This window comes from Coenobita brevimanus, chromosome 64 (assembly GCF_032717465.1).
Source record: "Coenobita brevimanus isolate Jiangsu-jjx chromosome 64, ASM3271746v2, whole genome shotgun sequence".
NCBI lineage: Eukaryota > Metazoa > Arthropoda > Malacostraca > Decapoda > Coenobitidae > Coenobita > Coenobita brevimanus.
The window spans coordinates 33,424,581-33,446,923 of NC_137017.1; the positions used below are offsets into that span (position 1 = coordinate 33,424,581).

At 42.1% G+C, this 22,343-nt stretch overlaps 1 protein-coding gene across 1 annotated transcript in view; it reads left to right on the plus strand.

The window, feature by feature from the left end:
- Dlg5 (MAGUK family member discs large 5) overlaps positions 1 to 22,343 on the plus strand; it is a 409,368-nt gene that overhangs the window by 300,106 nt on the left and 86,919 nt on the right. The window contains exons 15-17 of the mRNA XM_080276235.1: positions 3,971 to 4,100; positions 5,575 to 5,705; positions 13,251 to 13,527. Coding sequence (XP_080132361.1) covers positions 3,971 to 4,100; positions 5,575 to 5,705; positions 13,251 to 13,527 — 538 coding nt within the window. The remainder of the gene's footprint in view (positions 1 to 3,970; positions 4,101 to 5,574; positions 5,706 to 13,250; positions 13,528 to 22,343) is intronic.

Below are 22,343 nucleotides of genomic sequence, written 5' to 3' on the forward strand. Positions count from 1 at the left end.
AGAGGAGGAGAGGTGGTGTTCGACAGAGGGAAAGTTAGAGGAAAGGCCACAAATGTTGCAGAAATGAAAAAGTGAGTCAGACAGTGGTTCCAGGCATCTCTCTGAGTTGTCACCGGGAAAGGGGCATATGCATCCCTAAAGGTATTAATGACAAAGATATGGGGCTTACCATGGATGTTGAGGACCTTGTTGAGGCACCAGCTTCCCTAGAGACCAAAGTAACACCTATTGGTTATACAGGTCAAGTCATAGGGTCTCCCAGTAAAAAATCTTGAATGACCTTGTACAACTTCTTGATGATGCCTAGGACAAGGTGTTTAACATCAACAACACTTCTGCCTACGATGAACTTGGTACAGGGATATACCATGTGGCTGTCAGAGCAAAGCAAGATCTCTACTGACAGCCAAACCGCAGGCCCTAGTGTCTTATCACAGTCTACCTCCTGCCACTGCTACAGTCAGCACCACCCTTCTCTCCCCGCCAAGTGACCGTGGGCCAACCACTCATGGGTGCACAGGATTTGTCAGATGAGTGCCCGTGGGTTTGAGTTTCCTGTCCTGATGTAGATGCAAAGGAGTGGGAGGAAAGCCCCAACTCCAGTTGGAGCCCCCACAAACTGGAAAAAGATGCCACTGCTCGCCAGATAACTTAATGTAAAATGCAAAGGTGGGGTTGACTTGAATTACCTTCTGTTATACAATTTTTGTGTTGCTTTACTGAAAACAGAATATTTGTTGATTTGTCTTCATATAATACTGGAGAAAAAATGGCTTCTTTGTCAAAATATAATAGAAATGGAAGGTTGCATCCATCTCAATTTAGGGACAGTCTACATGCGATTATTATGTTGCCTGAGTATTGAGCACTGTCATGTTTTAAGGTGGTGAATGTACATCTGTAAGGAAAAATTGTAAATGAGTGTAAAGAAATTGTATCTTACATAACAAATGAAGGAAATATGGTACTTAAGCAATCGAAGATCGCATGACTCCACTGAGCTTATGTGGAGGCACTTTCTCATGGGTAGCGTAGTGTAGTTTGTTTGCCTGCCGCCAGGGGCCCAGGGTGGCACTGGTGATGTGTATACACCACACCTGATGCCTGCGCCTTTTGAAATTAGCCAATGATTCCGGAAAATATAGTGCCATGGTCCACCGTGCAGCTAAAATATGTGTGGAAAAATAGACTAGCAGAACTGAGACATTTTCTCAAAGCAAGAGGAATACCATGCCTTTAAAAATTCGGGTTGCTGATCTCGGCCTCATAAGATTTCAGCAGTGCATTTCTTACAATTACTAAGTGTATAATGGATAGAATCATGTCAGGATTTGCCAAATGAAAGATTATGATCTTCAGAAACTGTATGATAAGTTTTTCCAACAACGGAGATTCATAACTATCTATCTATCTATTGCCAGACACCATAATCCCGCAAAGGGTGGCCATTTGACACTGAGTTAGTTGTTTTACAGGGAGGGGCACCAACCCTCCTCCAACCCACTTGTTGACACGTAGGGAGCACGTATGGTTTGGTTATATGGTTACCACCCAGCGTTATAAATGGTTTCTTGGCTTACAGGAAACCATTTGGCTTGTCACTCAATGTAAAGCCACCTGTAAAGGAAAGAAAAGGAATAAAAAGTGACAGGAAAGGTAGGAGAAATAGGAAGAGAGGAGGGCAGGCACAGAAAAAGAATGATAAAAGCTAAGGAAGTAGGCAGCACTACATCAAGCGAGTGGATGATGGTCGCCACCACCTACCACAAACTTGGTAAAAATGTGCCGAATGCAAACACACACAATAAGCTTTCATGGTTTTTAGTAAACTCTGTGGAGAACTTTTCAGCGTAAATCTCATGTAGAACATCAGTAAAATATCTGAGATGAATATAATACTGGTATAATGCTTTATGCATGAGTAATAATCCTGCTAGGAGTGTTTTTAAAGGAAGGTACACCAGTTCTGAGCGGGTAGTGACATCACGCTATTTAGTGATCCGGTGAACACTGGCAACTTTCAGGAGTTTGCAGGGCTCTAATTCCTCAGCCTAAAATCCCCCCCCCCCCACCCTCCCCCATTACCATGCCAGCTGCAGGTGTCTGTGAATGTGAGTGCATAATTTTCTTGCATTTTGCCTTCTTAATGTCTCTGTCACAGGTCTGTTTTACCTCTTCTTTACAGGATATGTCTTTGGAAAGTATGTTTGTTCATACAAGGAAAGTGGAAGTCAAGCTGGAGATGAGGTTAATACAGCGCCTTCTATATTATTGGTTTCATTGGACTGTCATGCGCATATCCAGTTCCAGTATACTTGGCACCCCATGTAAACACTTTAGCTGTGCAACTCAGAAGAAAAATGTATCTGCATATGGATTTTTAATAAAGTATGACATATTTCTGCTAAAGCATCTGCAAATGGTAGGGTCAGATTTTGGCAGCGATAGTTACACATTGTACTGTCTTATGCAGATCCAGTATATGTGGTACCCCAGGTTACACTTTAGTTGTGCAACTCAGGAAGTGTGTGTACCTGCATGTGGGTTTTTATTGAAGTATAGTGATGTCTCCATGGCTGTTTAATATATATATGGATGGGGTTGTAAAGGAGGTGCAAGGTAGGGCAGTGGATGTGGGGGTGGCCCTAATGAATGAGGGTGAGATTCGGAAGCTTCCGGTGTTGCTGTTTGCTGATGATACTGTATTGTTGAGTGAAGATGAATGGGAGTTGCAAGGTTTGGTGAATGAATTTGGGACAGTGTGTAGGAGGAGGAAGCTGAAAGTTAATGTAAACAAAAGTAAAGTTATGGTGTTTGAGAGGAATGAAGTCACAGAGTGTGCAGTGAGATTGGATGGTGAGGATATGGAGAATGTGAGTGCATTCAAGTACTTGGGTAGTGTGATGAGTAAGGATGGAACTTTTGGGGGATGAAGTACGTGAAAGGGTACAGCAGGGAAGAAAGGTTGTTGGTACACTGAAAGCAGTGATGAGAAATAGGGAGGTGAGTATGGAAGTTAAGAAGTCACTGCATGATGGTATTGTGATCCCTACCCTGACGTATGGAAGCGAGGCGTGGACCTTGCAAGAGGGGAACAATTCAAGAGTGAGAGCAGTGGAAATGAGTTACTTGAGAGGAGCATGTGGAGGGACAGGTTGACGAATGAAGAAGTGAAGGAACGTTGTGGGGTAGATGTGGATGTGGTTGAAAAGATTAGGAGAAATACACTGAGGTGGTTTGGACATGTGGAGAGAATGGAGAATGAAAGACTGACTAAGAGGGTGTATGTAGGTGAGGTGGAGGGAGGGAGAGGGAGAGGTAGACCGAGGATGAGGTGGAGGGATGGAGTTGAGAGGTATATGAGGGAGGGGGGGATGAGTTGGGGGGAGGGGAGTCAAATGGTGGGTGACAGAGTGACTTGAAGGCGTTTTGTCTGCGGCCACCCTTTGCGGGATTAGGGCGTCGGGCTATAGATAGATAGATAGAGTATTTCTGCTAAACCATCTTTAAGTGAAAGGGTCAGATATTGGAATGGAGATAGAAACTCGTTGTTTCTGTGCATGTTAAATAAGGGATAACTGTATCCTGTACATTCTGACCAAAAGAAGATGACCAGTCCGACTTAGGTCAAGCATGGCCACTCAGTCCATCATGTTTTACATGTGTTAGTCATTAATCTTTTGCAGTCCAGCTTTGAAGATCATCTGGGAATTCTCATATTCTTTTAAGATGAACTTTGGATAGTTTGTGGTTATCACAGATAAAGCCAAACATGAAAGGTGTGAGTGCAAATAACATGACCTGTGCATATTGTTTCTCACCCTTAGAATTAAGAGCAGTGGTCCAGCAGGTGGCGTCATGAGTTCTTGTCACTGAAGTTTTAAATGTTTCTTCTGCTTGCCTTGGTATCATAGTGTATATATTGTACCATTACCTTGCATTGTTGTAATTTTGCACCTATGTGATTCAGGGAGAGGCTGGAGGCTGAGCAAGAGAAAGCAGCAGTAGTGCGACAGCTCCCACCTCACAACCATTCACGAGACTCAGCCATTGACACTGATATGCAAGAATGGGAGATAGAGACCCTTCATGTACCCGTTGTAAGTTGGTGGTTCTCTTCATGCCATTTCCAGGTTATTATTGGTAGTATTGTAACCTTCAGCATTTATCGTAACTTCAACTTACCATTTTTTTTAATGGAGCGCAAAAAGGGGAAAAAGAAGTGTGTGGTAATCATAGGGGCATTTGTCTTCTTAGTATATTAGGTTAAGTGTATGGTAGGATACTTATAGACAGAGTTAGAGAAAGAACAGAGAAATTAGTTGGAGAAGAACAGGGAGGCTTTAGGAAGGGAAGAGGTTGTGTAGATCAGATATTCATTCTTAGATCTTTAGTGGAAAAGTTTCTAGAGAGGGGAAAGAAGTTGTATGCGGCTTTCATGGATTTGGAGAAAGCATATGACAGGGTGGATAGACAAGGATTGTGGAAAGTATTAAGAATATATGGAGTAGATGGGAAGTTGTTGAATGCTGTGAAGAGTATGTACGATGGTGCGAAGGCTGCAGTGCGTGTGGATGGTGAACTGAGTGAATTTTTCTCTTTGAAAGTTGGTTTGAAACAGGGATGTGTCATGTCTCCATGGTTGTTCAATCTGTACATGGATGGGGTAATAAAAGAGGTACAAGGTAGGGTAGTGGATGTTGGAGTGGCCCTGGTGAGAGAGGATAGTGTTTGGAAACTCCCTGTACTGTTGTTTGCAGATGATACTGTGCTGTTGAGTGAAGACGAAGGGGAGCTGCAGGGCTTGGTGGATGAGTTTGAGAGAGTGTGTAAGAAACGGAATCTAAAGGTGAATGTAGGGAAGAGTAAATTGATGGCCTTTGAGAGAGGTGAAGTTAGTGAATGTATAGCGAGGTTGGATGGTGAGGAATTGGAAAATGTGAGTTCGTTTAAGTACTTGGGTAGTGTGATGAGTAAGGATGGAGGTTTGGAGGGTGAAGTGCTTGAAAGGGTACAGCAGGGAAGAAAGGTTGCTGGTTCTTTGAAAGCAGTGATAAGAAATAGGGAAGTGAGCATGGAAGTGAAAAAGTTACTACATGACAGTATTGTGATACCAACTCTAACATACGGAAGTGAAGCTTGGACGTTGTTGGAAGGACACAAGTCAAGAGTGAGAGCAGTGGAAATGAGTTATTTAAGAGGAGCCTGTGGAGTCACGTGGAGAGACAGGCTGACGAATGAGGATATAAAGGAACGTTGTGGTGTTGATGTGGATGTGATAGGAAGCGTTATGAGGAACACACTGAGGTGGTTTGGCCATGTGGAGAGGATGGAGGGTGAAAGACTGACAAAGAGAGTGTATGTGAGTGAGACTTGCATTGGATCATGGTTGCTGTTACCATTTGTACTACTCTGAATGATCAAAATAAACTTTATTTCCCTGTATCCCTCCTGGTCAATCCATCCCATTTATGAGAGGTGCAGTTTTTCAACTGGATCTTCATCATGCTAGTTATCACATACATGCCATTCGTATCTGACATTCTCCCTTGTAATTAATTATTTTTTTTCCAGGGTGTTGTATCGGAATCAGATATTGGATTTGTTGTAGCTGGTGGTCGGGAAGACTCTCACTATGGTGGAAGTGATGGGATAGTCTATGTAACAAGCATTGCCAAGGATGGACCATTTGAAGGAAACCTCAGGTATGCATTTATCACATAGACTGCATTCTCTCCCCTCTGAATAATCATCACAAGACTTCTGCAGTTAAACTTCAAAGTTCATGGAGAAATTAGCAGAAAGAAAACAGAAAACTGGACAGCCCTTGTAACACCCCTTAGCCATACCACAGACCTCTCTTGGCTCTACAAAACACTGAGCAGTATCACTACAGCAGAAACAAGGCATGTCCAAGACCCATATTGCCATTACCTCCAACACCTAGCACATTCATGTTTCCAAAGAGCAAGCAGACCTACCCATGAACCACTATGCAGACTTAAGTCATATCACCAATACATCTTGAATCTGAAGCTTGCATAGTCATTCCTTTCCATTTGACCACAACATAAACTTGCCTAACTCTGGAACAGACAAATTACATTATCAAGAAAAGAAAAAACTCTTCAAGTACAGGGCAGAATGGCATCAGCAGCGTACACCTGAAACATTGAGGACCACATGACATCTAGGTCTTACTAACATCAGCAATTACTCATACACACAGTGTAGCATTTAGTAAACAATCCTCACTCTTTTTAAACCAGACAAAGACCCAACACACCCTTCTTCGTACAGACCCATAATAGTACAGTACAATACAGTGCAGCCTTGTTGTACAGTGTCTGGTTATGTGATAAGTTGCCACAACAATAATTCGAACATTATACCCCATCTTGCACAATGTTAAAAAATTTATTGCACTTTTGCCACAATGATATTTTTGACAGCCACTTCCAAGAATTTCTTGTGGATGCAGTGATGCACACAAGCCAAATATGCCATTCAGTGTTTACATTGGCTATGATTGTTGCCTTTCATTTTGTGCCTGAAAGGCAGCTGAAACACCATTGACATTGCCAGATAACAGTGCAAGTGCATAATATGTAGTGCACCTTTCTAAAATTAATCAATGGGGACAAACAAATCTGGTCTCATTTAATCCTCTGAAAAATAAATACATTAATTTCTCCAACAGAAAGAATCCCTCAGACTCTCATAATTTTAAATGATGTCAATATTCCCATATCCACTACAATTGATATCCTATACTTTTTTTGCCCTGCTAAAAATAATTTCATCCATACTACATGCTGTCAACTCTCCAACTCGAATTCTTCCTGCTCCTTCTGGCACCTTGCCAAAAATCTTTAAGACAACTTAACCTTATCATCCTTCCCTCCTCTTTTCTACTGTGATGGCTCTGTAGCTATTTCTTCTACTAATAAAGCAGATGTGGTAGGTGAGGACACTCACCATCCACTCACTCGATGTAGTGCTGCACTCAGGTGTCTGCCCTTTCCTCTCCTCCATCCATCTTTCCTTCCATCTTCTGTCTTTCTTTCCTTCATTCTTTCCTTCTGCTTATGGGCGACTTTATGCTCCCTCTTCCATCTTTCTTTCCTTCATTGTTTCCTCTTCCTTCTGCTTGTGGGTGACTGTACTCTGAGTGACAAGCCAAATGATTTCCTGTACTCCAGGAAACCATTTACTACGTTGGGTGGTAACCGTATAACCAAATTTTGGCGCCTGGTGGTTTAGTGGGTAATTATTGCACTCCAGTCGGATTGAGCCAGTGAAGGTTTATATCCAGTGGGTGGTTGGGGTTGATTGCTCATGTAATGCCATTTAGGGATGAGTGAGGCTGGTCACTCTCATCTTAAATGTTGGGACCAACTGCCTAGCCCCAGGCTCCTACTCCCCTCATGGGACAATGTAGGATTGGATGATGATGATGATGATGATGGTTGGGGTTTTTTGCTCACTTAATGCCACTCAGGGATGAGTGAGGCTGGTCACTCTTATCTTAAATGTCAGGACCAACTTTCCTAGCCCCAGGCTTCTATGGTCCTCATGGGGCAATGTAGGATTGGATGATGATGATGATGATGATAAAGCAGATCTCTTCGCACGGACTTTCTCCTCCAATTCCACCTTAGACGATTCCGGTGCTGTTCCTCCATCACTTCCCCCTTCTAACTTCCTCATGGCTGACATTAAATTTTCTTCAGCTGATGTATTTTCTGCCATCACTGACCTTGATACTAACAAGGCATATGGGCCTGATGGAGTCCCTCCTGTTGTTCTCAAGAACTGTGCTTCTGTGCTTACATCCTGCCTTGGTAAACTCTTTCGCCTCTGTCTGTCAACTTGTATCTTTCCTTCTTGCAGGAAGTTTGCTCTCATTCAGCCAGTCCCAAAGAAGGGTGACCATTTCCTACCCGCTAACTATCGCCCAGTTGCTTTAACATCCTGTATCTCAAAAGTTTTCAAGTCTCTTCTTAACAGAAAAATTTTAAAACATCTCTCCCATCATAACCTTCTTTCTGATCTTCAGTATGGGTTCCGTCAGGGACGCTTCACTGGCGATCTCACCTACCATTCAGACTCCTGGTCATCCTCCTTTTGAGACTTTGGCAAAAGCTTTGCCATTGCACTTGACATCTCAAAGGCTTTCGATCGAGTCTGGCATAAATCTTTAATTTCCAAACTGCCCTCTTACGGTTTCTATCCATCTGTCTGTGCCTTCATCTTTAGCTTCCTTTTTGGTCATTCTATAACTACTGTTGTAGATGGCCATGGTTCTTCTCCTAGATCTGTTAACAATGGTGTTCCTCAGGACTCTGTCCTATCACCTGTTCTCTTCCTTTTATTCATCAATGACCTTCCAGCTGTACATCTAACCCTGTCCACTCATACGCTGATGATTCCACCCTTCACCTTTCCATTTGGTTCCCGCAACGTCCATCTTGGCAGTTACTTCAACAAACAAGGGATGAGGCTATGGCACACCTAATTTCTGACTTGGGTCACATCTCTGACTGAGGTAAAAGGTAAATCTTGTTGTTTTTAATGCATCAGTTTTTATACCTATCAACCAGACAAAATCTTCCACTGGAATACCCACTAGTGTTTAATAATATAAAGCTCACTCCTGTATCATCCTTAATCATGCTTGGGGTTTCATTCTCTCGGGACTTATCTTGAAAAGATCATATTACATCTCTTCTAAACTCTGCTTCCAGGAGATTAGGTGTGCTAAGCCGACTCCCTACCTTCTTTACTCGTGCACAGTTGTTGGCATTATACACGGGTTTTATTCGCCCCTGTGTGGAGTACAACTCTCTTGTGTGGGGAGGCTTTCCACATACAGTACTTCTCAATAGGGTGGAGTCAAAATCTTTTCATCTCATTAACTCTCCTCCTCTTATTGGCTTCCTTCAACCTCTCTTTTCGCCGCACTGTTGCATCTTTATCTCTTTTCTATCGCAACTTCAATGGTCACTGCTCCTCCGAACTGTCTGCTTGCATCCCTTCACCTCAACAATGGGCGCGTAGCACCCGTCTAGCAACAAACTCTCATCCCTTTTCTGTCCAACTCTAATGCAAGAGTTAACCATTACTTCCAGTCCTTCATTTATGCAAGAGGCCAACTTTGGAACTGTCTCTCTCTGTCTGTATTTCCTACTTCCAATGATCTCCAGTATTTCAAATGCAGTGAGTCCAGGCATCTTGAAGTGAACAGATCTTGAATTTGGCTCTCTTTTATATTGTTTTTGTTTTTTTCTTGGAAGGAACAGTTTGCGGGCCCCTGCCTTTAATTCCTTCTTCCTTGCATTAAAAAAAAAAAAAATATGAGGGTAGTTTTAACATGTACTCTATCTATCTATAGCCCGACGCCCTAATCCTGCAAAGGGTGGCTGCAGACAAAATGCCTCCAAGTCACTCTGTCACCCACCATTTGACTACCCTCCTCCAACTCACTCCCCCCTCCCTCATATACCTCTCAACTCCATCCCTCCATCTCATCCTCAGTCTTCCCCTCCCTCTCCCTCCCTCTACCTCACCTACATACACCCTCTTAGTCAATCTTTCATTTTCCATTCTCTCCACATATCCAAACCACCTCAGTGTATTTCTCCAAATCTTCTCAACCACATCCACATCCTCCCCACAACATTCCTTCACTTCTTCATTCTTCAGCCTGTCCCTCCATGTCACTCCACATGCTCCTCTCAAGTAACTCATCTCCACTTCTCTCACTCTTGGCTTGTTCCCCTCTTGCAAGGTCCACACCTCGCTTCCATACATCAGGGTAGGGATCACAATACAATCATGCAGTGACTTCTTAACTTTCATACTCACCTCCCTATTTCTCATCACAGCTTTCAGTGAACCAACAACCTTCCTTCCCTGCTTTACCCTTTCATGCACTTCATCCTCCAAAAGTTACATCCTTAATGATCACATTACCCAAGGACAGTACTTGAATGCACTCACATTCTCCATATCCTCACCATCCAACCTCACTGTACATTCTGTGAGTTCATTCCTCTCAAACACCGTAACTTTACTTTTGTTTACATTAACTTTCGGATTCCTCTTCTTACACACTGTCCCAAGTTCATTCACCAAACCTTGCAACTCCCATTCATCTTCACTCAACAATGCTGTATCATCAGCAGACAGTAACACTGGAATCTTCCACATCTCACCCTCATTCATTAGGGCCATCCCCACATCTACTGCCCTACCTTGCACCTCCTTTACAACCCCATCCATGTATATATTAAACAGCCATGGAGACATCACACAACCCTGTTTCAGTCCCACATTTAGGTAAAAGAACTCACTCAGCTCACCATCCACTCACACTGTAGCCCTAGCTCCTTCGTACATACTCTTCACAGCACTCAACAATTTCCCATCCACTCCATATATTCTTAATACCTTCCACATATCTTGCCCATCTATTCTGTCATAAGCTTTCTCCAAGTCCATAAAGGCAGCATATACTTCTTTCCCTTCTCTAAATACTTCTCCACTTAACATCTTAGAACAAATATCTGATCTACACACCCTTTCCCTTCCTAAATCCCCCTTGCTCTTCACCAACTAGCTTCTCGGTTATATGCCTAACCCTATCAATGAGTATTCTACCATATATTCTTCCAGTCACACTAAGAAGGCCAATACTTCTATGGTTACCACTTTCTGTTCTCTCCCCTTTTCCTTTGTAAAAAGGAACAGTTAAACCTGATTTCCAGTCCTCTGGAACCCTTCCCTCTTCCCAAGCCGATCTACACAAGACATGTAATGAGATGCATTTTTCAGCCATGGGTTTCCCCTCCAACCAAGTCCAAAACCCACCTAAATAAGCTCAAAAGGAAGTTTAAAGCGGTCTAAATGGCCTAACAGCTGTAAAGGAAGCCAACCTAAACCTAACAACTGTAACTCACTAAAAGCAACAAGTAATATCTGAAAACTGCCACATTTAAGTCGAAAAAAATCAGGCTTAGTAAACTGTACCCCAAAAAGACAACGTTCATCCCACGTATGGCTAAAGCACATTAATTTAAGTCAAAAACCAGTTTATACACCAAACTAAACACACAATTTTAATCTAAAATATAATCAAAATTGATTTTTAATAAATCAAACCCTATCATTAAACCGCGGTTTGGCCATTGTTAGGCGAGGTATGGTGGTATTTTTACCCCCTTTGTTAAGCTGGGGTATTGCATCTAGGGGTAAGCAAGGGCACAAGGAAAAGTTAACAACAGGAACTGCGAGCCGACTGACCCAGACCAAACATCACCGAGACTCAACTCAAAACTCTACCATAGAACGCAGGTGATAACCCAAAGCGTTCCCTGACAAGTCACAGGACTACACCCACCACCCCGTACTCAGGGGAAGACAACGCAGCCCAACTACTGTGTGCAGTTGGAATAAGCGAGGCATGTCTACTCATGTCTACTCCAATGTTTAGCTAGGGAAGTGGAGGGGTCCAAGGACGCATGATCCTGTCCTTCCACCTTGGAAGAGAGGCTCATTTGCTAGCAATAAAAAACGCAGTTTTATCCTTAGCCCCTTCAAGGCAAGGAGGTATGACTAAACTTTAGGTAATGGTAAGGCAACACAAAAGAGTTTCTGGTGAAATAAGTAAGCAACTCAACATAAATAATTATGGAAGAAAATAAATTCTGTTGGCAACACACCTCCTGCTTCCGCTTCCACCTCTTGCTCCAGATGCTGGTCGTGTTGTAGGCAAGCTCACATCAAAAAATAATTAGGCTACTTCACATTTTACTATACAGTACGATATTCGTTAAAAACTTCCCCAAACAAAACAGACAATATCAACTTGCAGGAAATAACAAGCTTGGGGACATATAATGTAGACATGATAAATAAAAGGTCTCAAGGGCACGAGCCTATGTGAGCAATGTAATGATTACATCCAGCGTTCATGGGGTAGTGATAACTTGAGAAAGCATTTTCTTATTTTTGTCTTTATCTCCTAAATATATGCATTCTGCCAATCTTATCTGAGCAGCCCAACAGGGGGGCGCATGCTGGGGACACTCCCCCCCCCTGAATCTGCGCCTGAGTTTATATATATTTGTATATATATTTTTTTTTATACATGGAAGAAGGAACCAAAGGCTAGGAGCCTGTAAATTTCTCCCTCCTAGAGAAAAAAAAACAAGTGTTAACCAAAGCAAATTTAATTGGGGTCAATATAGTGAAAGGGTTATTAATGAATAATCTCATTCAGACTGATAGGTCTCTCCAAGCTGAATGATATTTCCTGGCCCTAATCAGATATAAATTTGAAAATATTTTTCCAATTCAGGTGATAAGGATTATATTCTAGTTGACACTAAGAAATTTTATGTAGGTGAGATGAACTACAACAACTGCAGGATTATCATTCAGAGCATCTTGTATCTTTAACTTGTTAAGGCTGCAAACTTTTACCTTTATATATCATATGGCATTCACTCTCATCTTAAATGTCGGGACCAACTGCCTAGCCCCGGGCTCCTACGCTCCTTGTGGGGCATTGTAGGATTGGATGATGGATGGATGGATGGATCATATGGCAAAGACCTGCCAGATTTATTCTCCCATCCCTTCCTTTGACAGCTGTACTGATTTAGATACATGAAGTAATAGTAATTTTTCCATGTTGTATGTGTCTGAGGCACCTTCTCATTTCTTTTACTGATTTGTAAATCTTGGCCCTCATGTGCCCCCCAAAAGGGGTGATAAAGTATTGGTTGGTACCATTTTATTATTACCATTACCATTTTACCTTCAGACCATATTACCTGTGTATTTCAGTAACTATTGTAGCATAATGTGACTTTTGCATTAATATATTACTGATAGTTATGATATGAGCCCTGAGATATTACCGGTAATTGCATGTATTGCATAGAAACACAGTTAAAACCTTGTCTTAGCAGAATAGTAAACATGGTGAAACGAAAGTTCAGTGATAATTGATCCATATGACAGTATCTAAAAGACAAGGTATTTTTTCATCTTTTACATAATATACGTAGGTGATTAGACAGCTATTTTCTTTGTAGTTTTATACAAGTGATAAAGAACTTTGCTTTTGCTCTGAAATGCCCAAATTTTCATTTGTGTGTTCCAGTGTGTTTTGAAATTAATTAGAATTCACATATCAGAGATTTCATATATAACTTCATATTTTTAAAATTTTCTCTTTATAGGATTCACGACCAAATACTGAAAGTGAATGGAGTAGACTGCCAGGGATTGGACCGTGGGAGTGTGTATACAGCAGCCCTTAGTGGGAATGGGTGGGTTCATCTGATGATAAGACGACGACGCAGTGGTGGGAGAAGCCTGCACACAGCACACCTCCACTGCCCACATCCCACACATCATGGCCTCACACTCCACACTGGCATCTACATTGCCAACATTCTGCCTGGTAGTCCTGCTGCCAGGGAGGGCACTCTTGCTGTTGGTGATCGTGTTCTCAATGTAAGATTTCCATTAACTAGTAACGGAGTTACCAACTGTGTTTGCATTATTTTCTGTTTTGGGTTTCAGCTGCTGTAATATCGGCAATTCCTTTTATTTCAAAGAAGGAGGGTGTTGTGACTAAGCTGAAAAAAAAATTGTGAAATAGATGACTTGGAAGCTGTCAGAATGTGTGGATGGAACTCATAGGGTTGTTGATGAATGGGGAATGGAAAAGAGGAGTAAATGATTTGTTATTCATTATCTAAGGTTACATGGATGTCAGAGTATGCTTTAGATGGTGAAAGACGCATTGATAATTCTGTATCCACCATATGATGACAAGTTTGGAGGAAAAAGACAAGATCTTATATCAACTAAGCTGAGTGATAAAGCATGTCAGAGAGGTATAGATTGTCTGTAATTGGTGATACTGACTGTGACACAGGACACAGCTCCAATGACCACATACAAGATATATAGATGTGATGCATCCCCACACTAAATGCGCTTAGGGCACTGGCAGGGATAGACTTTGGGTTAAAAATATATATATATATATATATTCCTCACTCCACAAACAATATACCAGATCAGTGATGTCTTACACTTCCCCAGCCATGGCTTTCATCCTATCTAACACCAATTGTAACACTTTATAGACCATACAGAATAACACTGTATATATCATCACTGACAGCACCAGTACCACTCCCACAACTCACACTCTGAAACTAAACTCCTTCATGTTAGAGAATATCTCGGTACTTTGTAAGAGCAAACATTTCTGTGCGGCATCCTTTTCTAACATGTAACACTCCTGCCATTATATGACAGAGCCACATTGTACAACGAGGCACTTATAACAATAACCACACAAATATTACCTCACCCTCTTTATTGAAGAACGCTAACATACCCTTTTGTGCAGAGCAGTACAACACCACAGTCAACGTACTGTTGTTATCCCCTCTCTTAAATTCCACCTATCAGAGATATCCTTAAATAAAGCAGTTAGAGTTCAGCCAGCTAGGATTAGATCAGGAAATCACCCAGCTCAAACTCGGAGTGAGTGGGAATCATGATTGACGTGCCCAGCTTGTAGAATAAGTCCACACAGCATAATGCATATTGGAAGACTTCATAGCACATTTCACAGTAAGATGCAGTACACCACAGTGGTGTAGGGAGCTTGTGGCACAACCCCATTTAGCCATTGCTTATGTGCAGTTGACGTGTCCATAATTCTGGACTGGGGTTAAGCAACGACAACAACAATAAAACTGTTATGCAAATTTTGTGGACCTAACCAATGATTGTCCATGCTAAATATGAACTGTGCTATGGAGTCATGCATCATAGAAGGAATTGCAATATTTTTTAATACTGTATATGTATGTGTATATACATAAACTTAATATAAAATTGAGGTCTTTCATCCTGTTGAGGAATAACCATATTAGGGTTGGCAAAGGTACAACTGATGTTCTCCACAAACTTAGAGCTAGACCAAATGCCAGAACCACCTAGTTACTTCCCATCAGTAACTGGGAGTTGTGGGAGAAAAGAAGTTTGAGATGTGTAATAAGAACTGTACCAATGAGAGCATTAAAGAGTGGACTTTGACTCCATGTACAGTCGCACAAATGAATGATCACCAAGTGACTCTACTTGTGGTTGAATGTTTGCTGCCTAAAGGTGATAATTGTGTGGGGGAGGCAGTGGCTGAATCAGTAGAGAGGCGGCCTGCAGTCCTAATGGGCCCAGGATTGAATCCTGGCTGGGCAGGGAACAGTTTAAGGATTTGAAATTTCGTAAATGCAGACTTTCCTGATCTACCAGATGACCCGCCGACATGTCATAAAAATACCCCCGCTAATACCAGTACACCAGTCCTGTATGAGACAGCCTTAGCATGTATTCAATATGGACGTTGGTTGTTAACGCCGAAGTAGTGACAAGTGGAAGTCTAGGAGGACTACTTGGCCTTGGGATAGGCCACTGCCCCCGAGAAAGAGGCCCTGAAGCCATTGCCCAGAGTTGGACACGTAAAAAAAAAAAAGGATATATTCACTGTTATGATAGTACCTCCCAAGGTCGATAGTAGCCATCCATCTTCTATCTAAAGAACAGTCAGGTCTCACTATACATTTGTTCACTATGTGATAAATTGATTGAACAATGAACCAAAAGTTATTCTGTTTTATTATAACAGTGGTGCAATTCGCTTAAAATTCTGATGGTGTGGTGGCTGAATACGACAATCTATACTGTATATACAGTAAACCCTCAATATAATGAAGCAACTGGGGGGAGGGGTGGGTTGCTATATCCGAAAGTTCACTATATCCGATGGTCGTTATTAATCAAGTGATTACCGACCCAAGGTCGCTATATCCGTGAAGTCGTTCGGTCCTACGTATGCAACCACAACTTAATCTGTCAAGTTTGACATGGAGAATACATTGGTTTTTGTAGTTATACAGTACATGTACAGTAATTACCATCTTGTATGAAGTTTTACATACAAATACAATGCCTATAATGTTATGTAGTAATGTTACAGTACACCTACCACACCAGGGAGCGAACTTCTGCCAGATATAGCAACCTGGAGGTTGCTATATCTGGCAGAAGATCGCTTTGGAAATGGTGGGTCGTTATATCCAAAGTTTGCTATAAAAGGGTTTGTTATGTCAAGGGTTCATTGTGTACATATGTATGTATATATATATATATATATATATATATATATATATATATATATATATATATGTATGTATGCATGTATTGCCATATGCCTTAATCCCACATGGGGTGGCCACAAACAAATTACCTCCATGTCACTCTGTCCTCTGCCATTTCACTTCCCTGCTCCCAGCTCACACCCCCCTCTCTCATATACCTTTCCACTCCATCCCTCCATCTCATCCTTGGCCTCTGCCTCCCTCTCCCCCCTTCCACCTCATTCACATACAATCTCCTCATCAGTCTCTCACTCTCCATCCTCTCAGCATGGCCAGACCACCTTAACCCGTCACGTCCCAAGCTATTTCGCACCTCTGACACCCCCCAATCCCGAGGTATTTTCGAAAACTTTTTTTTTTTTTTGCTAAAACATCCGCTTTTGGTGAGAAACATCGAAAATTCATAGAGAAATCGCTCACCTGAGGTTTAAAATACTCGATCCAGGTAGCAATACCTCCTTACCTGACTGGGTTTTCTAACAGGCTGGCACCAAAGAAAACGAGTTCTATGGGAAGGTAACTATTTCATACCACTCATAAACGATATTTATTTATTTTCCTTGGTACGAATTTATATGTAGTACGAGAGTATATTGGTTTTCAAGCAGTAATAAAGGCATTATAAGCATTGTTTCACTCACTAACTCATCACCGTACCTCACCTTTTTTTGCCACATTACCTGATCATCATTTCTGACTGTTTCTTCCACTAATGCTATGTAAACTTTGTCCTCCACATTGTCATTGATTGGGGAATCACTCTGGCCCTGAATGTCTTTATTGGCCAGGTCACTAGTAACAGGTGAATTGCCGAGACAATGGCATGCAAAGGGAGGGGGAGGTTATGCGGTGTAAGGCATTGTCCCTGCTTGGCTCTTGTAGAGGAATAGAGGAAGGTGTCCTGTGTATACATAAAAAAATCACACGCGAAAATTGAAAATTGTGTAAATTATGAACCTTGCAATTGCGCGACGTACCAGTACATCGTCGGGACTGGCAAATGCAAAATGTTGCAATGTATCCATATGTCATCGGAACGTCTCTGGTTAATGTGTTTCCCCTAACGCTTCCTATCACATCCACACCACAACACTCCTTCACTTCCTCATTTGTCAGTCTGTCTCTCCATGTGACTCCACATTCTCCTCTCAAATAACTCATTTCCACTGCTATCCTGACTTGTGTCCCTCCAACAAGGTTGATGCTTCACTTTCATAAGTTAGAGTTGGTATTACAATACTGTCATGTAGTAGCTTTTTCACTTCCATGCTCACTTCCCTGTTTCTTATCCTTCAAGGAACCAGCAACCTTTCTTCCCTACTGTACCCTTTCAAGCACTTCACCCTCTGAACTTCCATTCTTTTGCATTACACTACCCCAGTACTTAAATGCACTCACATTCTCCATTTCCTCCCCATCCAGCTTCACTGTACATTCACTGACTTCACTTCTCTTGAAGACCATCTCTTTACTTTTCGCTATGTTCACCTTTAGATTCCATTTCTTACACACTCTCCCAGACTCATCCACCAAGCCTTGCAGCTCCCCTTCATCTTCACATAACAACACAGAATCATCTGCAAACAACAGTACAGGGAGTTTCCAAACACTGTCCTCTCCTCTCTCACTAGGGCTACTCCAACATCCACTACCCTACCTTGTATCTCTTTTATAACCCCATCCATATACAGATTGAACAGCCATGGAGACATGACACATCCTTGTTTCAATTCAACCTTCAAATTGAAAAATTCACTCAGTTCATTATCCACACACAGTGCAGCCATAGCGCCCTCATACATACCCTTCACGACCATCAACAATTTCCCATCTACCCTATATATTCTTAATACTTTCCACAATCCTTTTCTGTCCACCGTCATGTCTATCTATCTATCTATCTATTGCCAGACGCCTCAATCCCGTTTGGGGTGGCCACAAACAAATCGCCTCCAAGTCGCCCTGTCCCCCGCCATTTCACTACCCTGCTCCCAACTCACACCCCCCTCTCTCATATACCTCTCCACCCCATCCCTCCATCTCATCCTCGGTCTCCCCCTCCCTCTTCCACCCTCCACCTCACTCACATACACTCTCTTCGTCAGTCTTTCACCCTCCATCCTCTCCACATGGCCAAACCACCTCAGTGTGTTCCTCACAACGCTTCCTATCACATCCACATCAACACCACAACGCTCCTTTATATCCTCATTCGTCAGCCTGTCTCTCCACGTGACTCCACAAGCTCCTCTTAAATAACTCATTTCCACTGCTCTCACTCTTGACTTGTGTCCTTCCAACAACGTCCAAGCTTCACTTCCGTATGTTAGAGTTGGTATCACAATACTGTCATGTAGTAACTTTTTTACTTCCATGCTCACTTCCCTGTTTCTTATCACTGCTTTCAAGGAACCAGCAACCTTTCTTCCCTGCTGTACCCTTTCAAGCACTTCACCCTCCAAACCTCCATCCTTACTCATCACACTACCCAAATACTTAAACGTACTCACATTTTCCAATTCCTCACCATCCAACCTCGCTATACATTCACTGACTTCACCTCTCTCAAAGACCATCACTTTACTCTTCCCTACATTCACCTTTAGGTTCCGTTTCTTAGGCACTCTCTCAAACTCATCCACCAAGCCTTGTAGCTCCCCTTCATCTTCACTCAACAACACAGTATCATCTGCAAACAACAGTACAGGGAGTTTCCAAACACTATCCTCTCTCACCAGGGCCACTCCAACATCCACTACCCTACCTTGTACCTCTTTTATTACCCCATCCATGTACAGATTGAACAACCATGGAGACATGACACATCCCTGTTTCAAACCAACTTTCAAAGAGAAAAATTCACTTAGTTCACCATCCACACGCACTGCAGCCTTAGCACCATCATACATACTCTTCACAGCATTCAACAACTTCCCATCTACTCCATATATTCTTAACACTTTCCACAATCCTTGTCTATCCACCCTGTCATATGCTTTCTCCAAATCCATGAAAGCCGCATACAACTTCTTTCCCTTCTCTAGAAACTTTTCCACTAAAGATCTAAGAATGAATATCTGATCTACACAACCTCTTCCCTTCCTAAAGCCTCCTGTTCTTCTCCAACTAATTTCTCTGTTCTTTCTCTAACTCTGTCTATAAGTATCCTACCATACACTTTTCCTATTATACTAAGAAGACAAATGCCCCTATGATTACCACACACTTCTTTTTCCCCTTTTCCTTTGTACAAGGGAATAATTATACCTGACTTCCAATCCTCCGGGACTCTACCTTCCTCCCAGGCCAATCTGCACATCTTCCACATCCATTCTACTACTATCTCTCCCCCATGCTTCAGCATCTCACCACACACTCCATCAATTCCTGGGGCTTTCCCCGATTTAACTTTTCTTCATTGCTTCCACAATCTCTATCCTACTGATTTCTACCTGTCTTCTCACCTCCCTCCTTCTCCCAGCCATTCCCCAGCCACTTATACTGCATTACTTCCATCCTCTACGTTCAACAATTCCTTAAAGTGTTCTCTCCATCTGCTCACTTTTTCTCCCTTCTCCACTAGTAATCTACCATGTTTATCTTTCACTCCCCTGCTAACTTCACTTCCACCCTGTCTTACTCTTTTCACTTCTCTCCAGAACATTTTCTTACAGTCCCTCCACTTTACACTCAAATTCCTTCCAAATTCCTCATCCACTCTCTTCTTACTCTCTCTTACTAATCTTTTCACCTCTCTCTTCCTTTCCACATATAACTCTCTCTTCTGCCTCTCAACTTCTTCCACGCCCCTATTTCTCATCCATTCATTGTATGCTTTCTTCTTTTGTGCCACAGCCTGTTTCACCTCTTCAGTCCACCACGCTGTTCCTTGCACCCCCCTCCGTCTTCTCTTCCTTCCACACACCACATCACATGCTGCACATATTTCTTCTGTAAATATCTTACACACACCTTCCACGTCTCCCATCTGCTCCAATTCATATTTGCCCAATTGTTCCTCCAGTTCTCTCTTATACTCTGCCTTTTTCTCATCCTCTTGTAACCTTTCCACTCTCCTTGCAACTACTCCTTCCTCTCGTTTTTCCCTTCTTCTATTCCTCCATCTTACTTGCATCCTAATTCTGGCCACCACCAAGTAGTGGTCAGAAAGGCCACTCCCCCAACCTCTATAAACTCTTGCATCCAATATACATCTTCGCATCCTTTCATCCACACACACATAATCAATTATTGCCTTCCTTTCATTCAGTTCACCACCCACCCTTCTCATCACTCGCCATGTATACCTGTGGATCATTTTATGCCTGAAGAGGGTATTGGCTATTACCAACCCCCTCCCAGCACAGATGTCCACTAACGCACTCCCATTCTCATCTATCTCAGCAGGCACACCCCACTCACCAACTATTCCATCCACCTTCACATTACCAACTTTACCATTCATATCACCGATCAAAAACACTCTCTCATTCCTTCCAAACTTTTCCATGCACACTTCCACATTTGTCCAGAACTCTTCTCTCACTCTTCTAGCACGATCTTGCGTTGGCGCATACACACACACAATCGCCCACATTTGTATTCCAACTTTCAACTTTACCCACACAATCCTTGACCCAACTGATCCACACTGTCTTATGCTCTTCTTCCATCTTTTACTCACAACTATACACACTCCTTCCTTTGTCATGTGATTTCTTCAAATCTGTGAAGGCTGCATATAACTTCTTTCCCTTCTCTAGAAATTTTTCCACTAAAGATCTAAGAATGAATATCTGATGTACACAGCCTCTTCCCTTCCTAAAACCTCCGTGTTCTTCTCCAAGTAATTCCCCTGTTATTTCCCTAACTCTGTCAGTCAGTATCCTACCATATACTTTTCCAATTACACTAAGAAGGCAAGTGCCCCTATGATTACCAGTGCTGGGCAGGTGTGCAAACTCTTGCGCAAAGCGCAATTGCGCACCCTTGCGCTCCGGTGATATTGTTTGCGCATTGCGCACCGCACGAGACCATGCAGAATTTTGCGCTTGCGCACATAAAAAGGCAGATGGCAAGCGCAAACTTAGTTGTGCTTGCACAACTAAATTTGCGCTTGCGCACCTGCCCTGTGGATTGCGCACTGCGCGATCCAAGGGACACGTGGTCTTCCAGGGGACACGTGGTGGGAGCTTCCCGCATGGCTGGACAAGGGATGGGGGAGGCTAGGGCGGGTCGCGAGGGTGGGTTGGTGCTTGGTGGGGGGAGGCGGGAGGGAAGGGGGTAGTAGCATTAATATGCTTCAACAGATAATGTATTTTTAATATTTTTAAATTATTGTTATTAGTAAATGATAATAAATATACATTATTTATTAAGATTAGCATATGCAATTCCTTACATAAACCATTAAACCATATTATTTAAATCAAATATCCACAGCCTAATAATTTATTAGGCTGTGGATATTTGATTTAAATACTGTACTCTGTTTTCATGATTTTTTATTTTTTGTAACGAATTACATATGCTATTGTATATCTATATTGAATTATTAAATAAATTGTCTTGACAAGACAAGAGAGAGAGAGAGATAAAGAGCATTATTCTGAGAGAGAGAATAAATACCAAGAGAGAGAGAGAGAGAGATAAAGAGCATTATTCTGAGAGAGAGAGAGAGAATAAATACGTTTCATGATTTTTTATTTTTTGTAACAAATTACATATGCTGTTGTATATCTATATTGAATTATTAAATAAATTGTCTTGACAAGACAAGAGAGAGAGAGAGAGAGAGAGATAAAGAGCATTATTCTGAGAGAGAGAGAGAGAGAGAATAAATACACGGGAATGGCAAAGGAGCGTCCCTTTGAGTGAGGAGATAAGGCATAAACTTCATCCCTCTTCTCTCTCTTATTCTCCATTCCTTCCCTTCTCTCTCTCTTATTCTCCATTCTCTCCCTCCTCTGTCAGAGAGAGAGAGAGAGTTGATGAAACAGTAATCACGTGATCTTTGCCAATTCAATCACCGCGGGTGGTGGGCAGGTTGCTACTTTAGTAAGTTATTTAATTATACCAGTATATATTTTA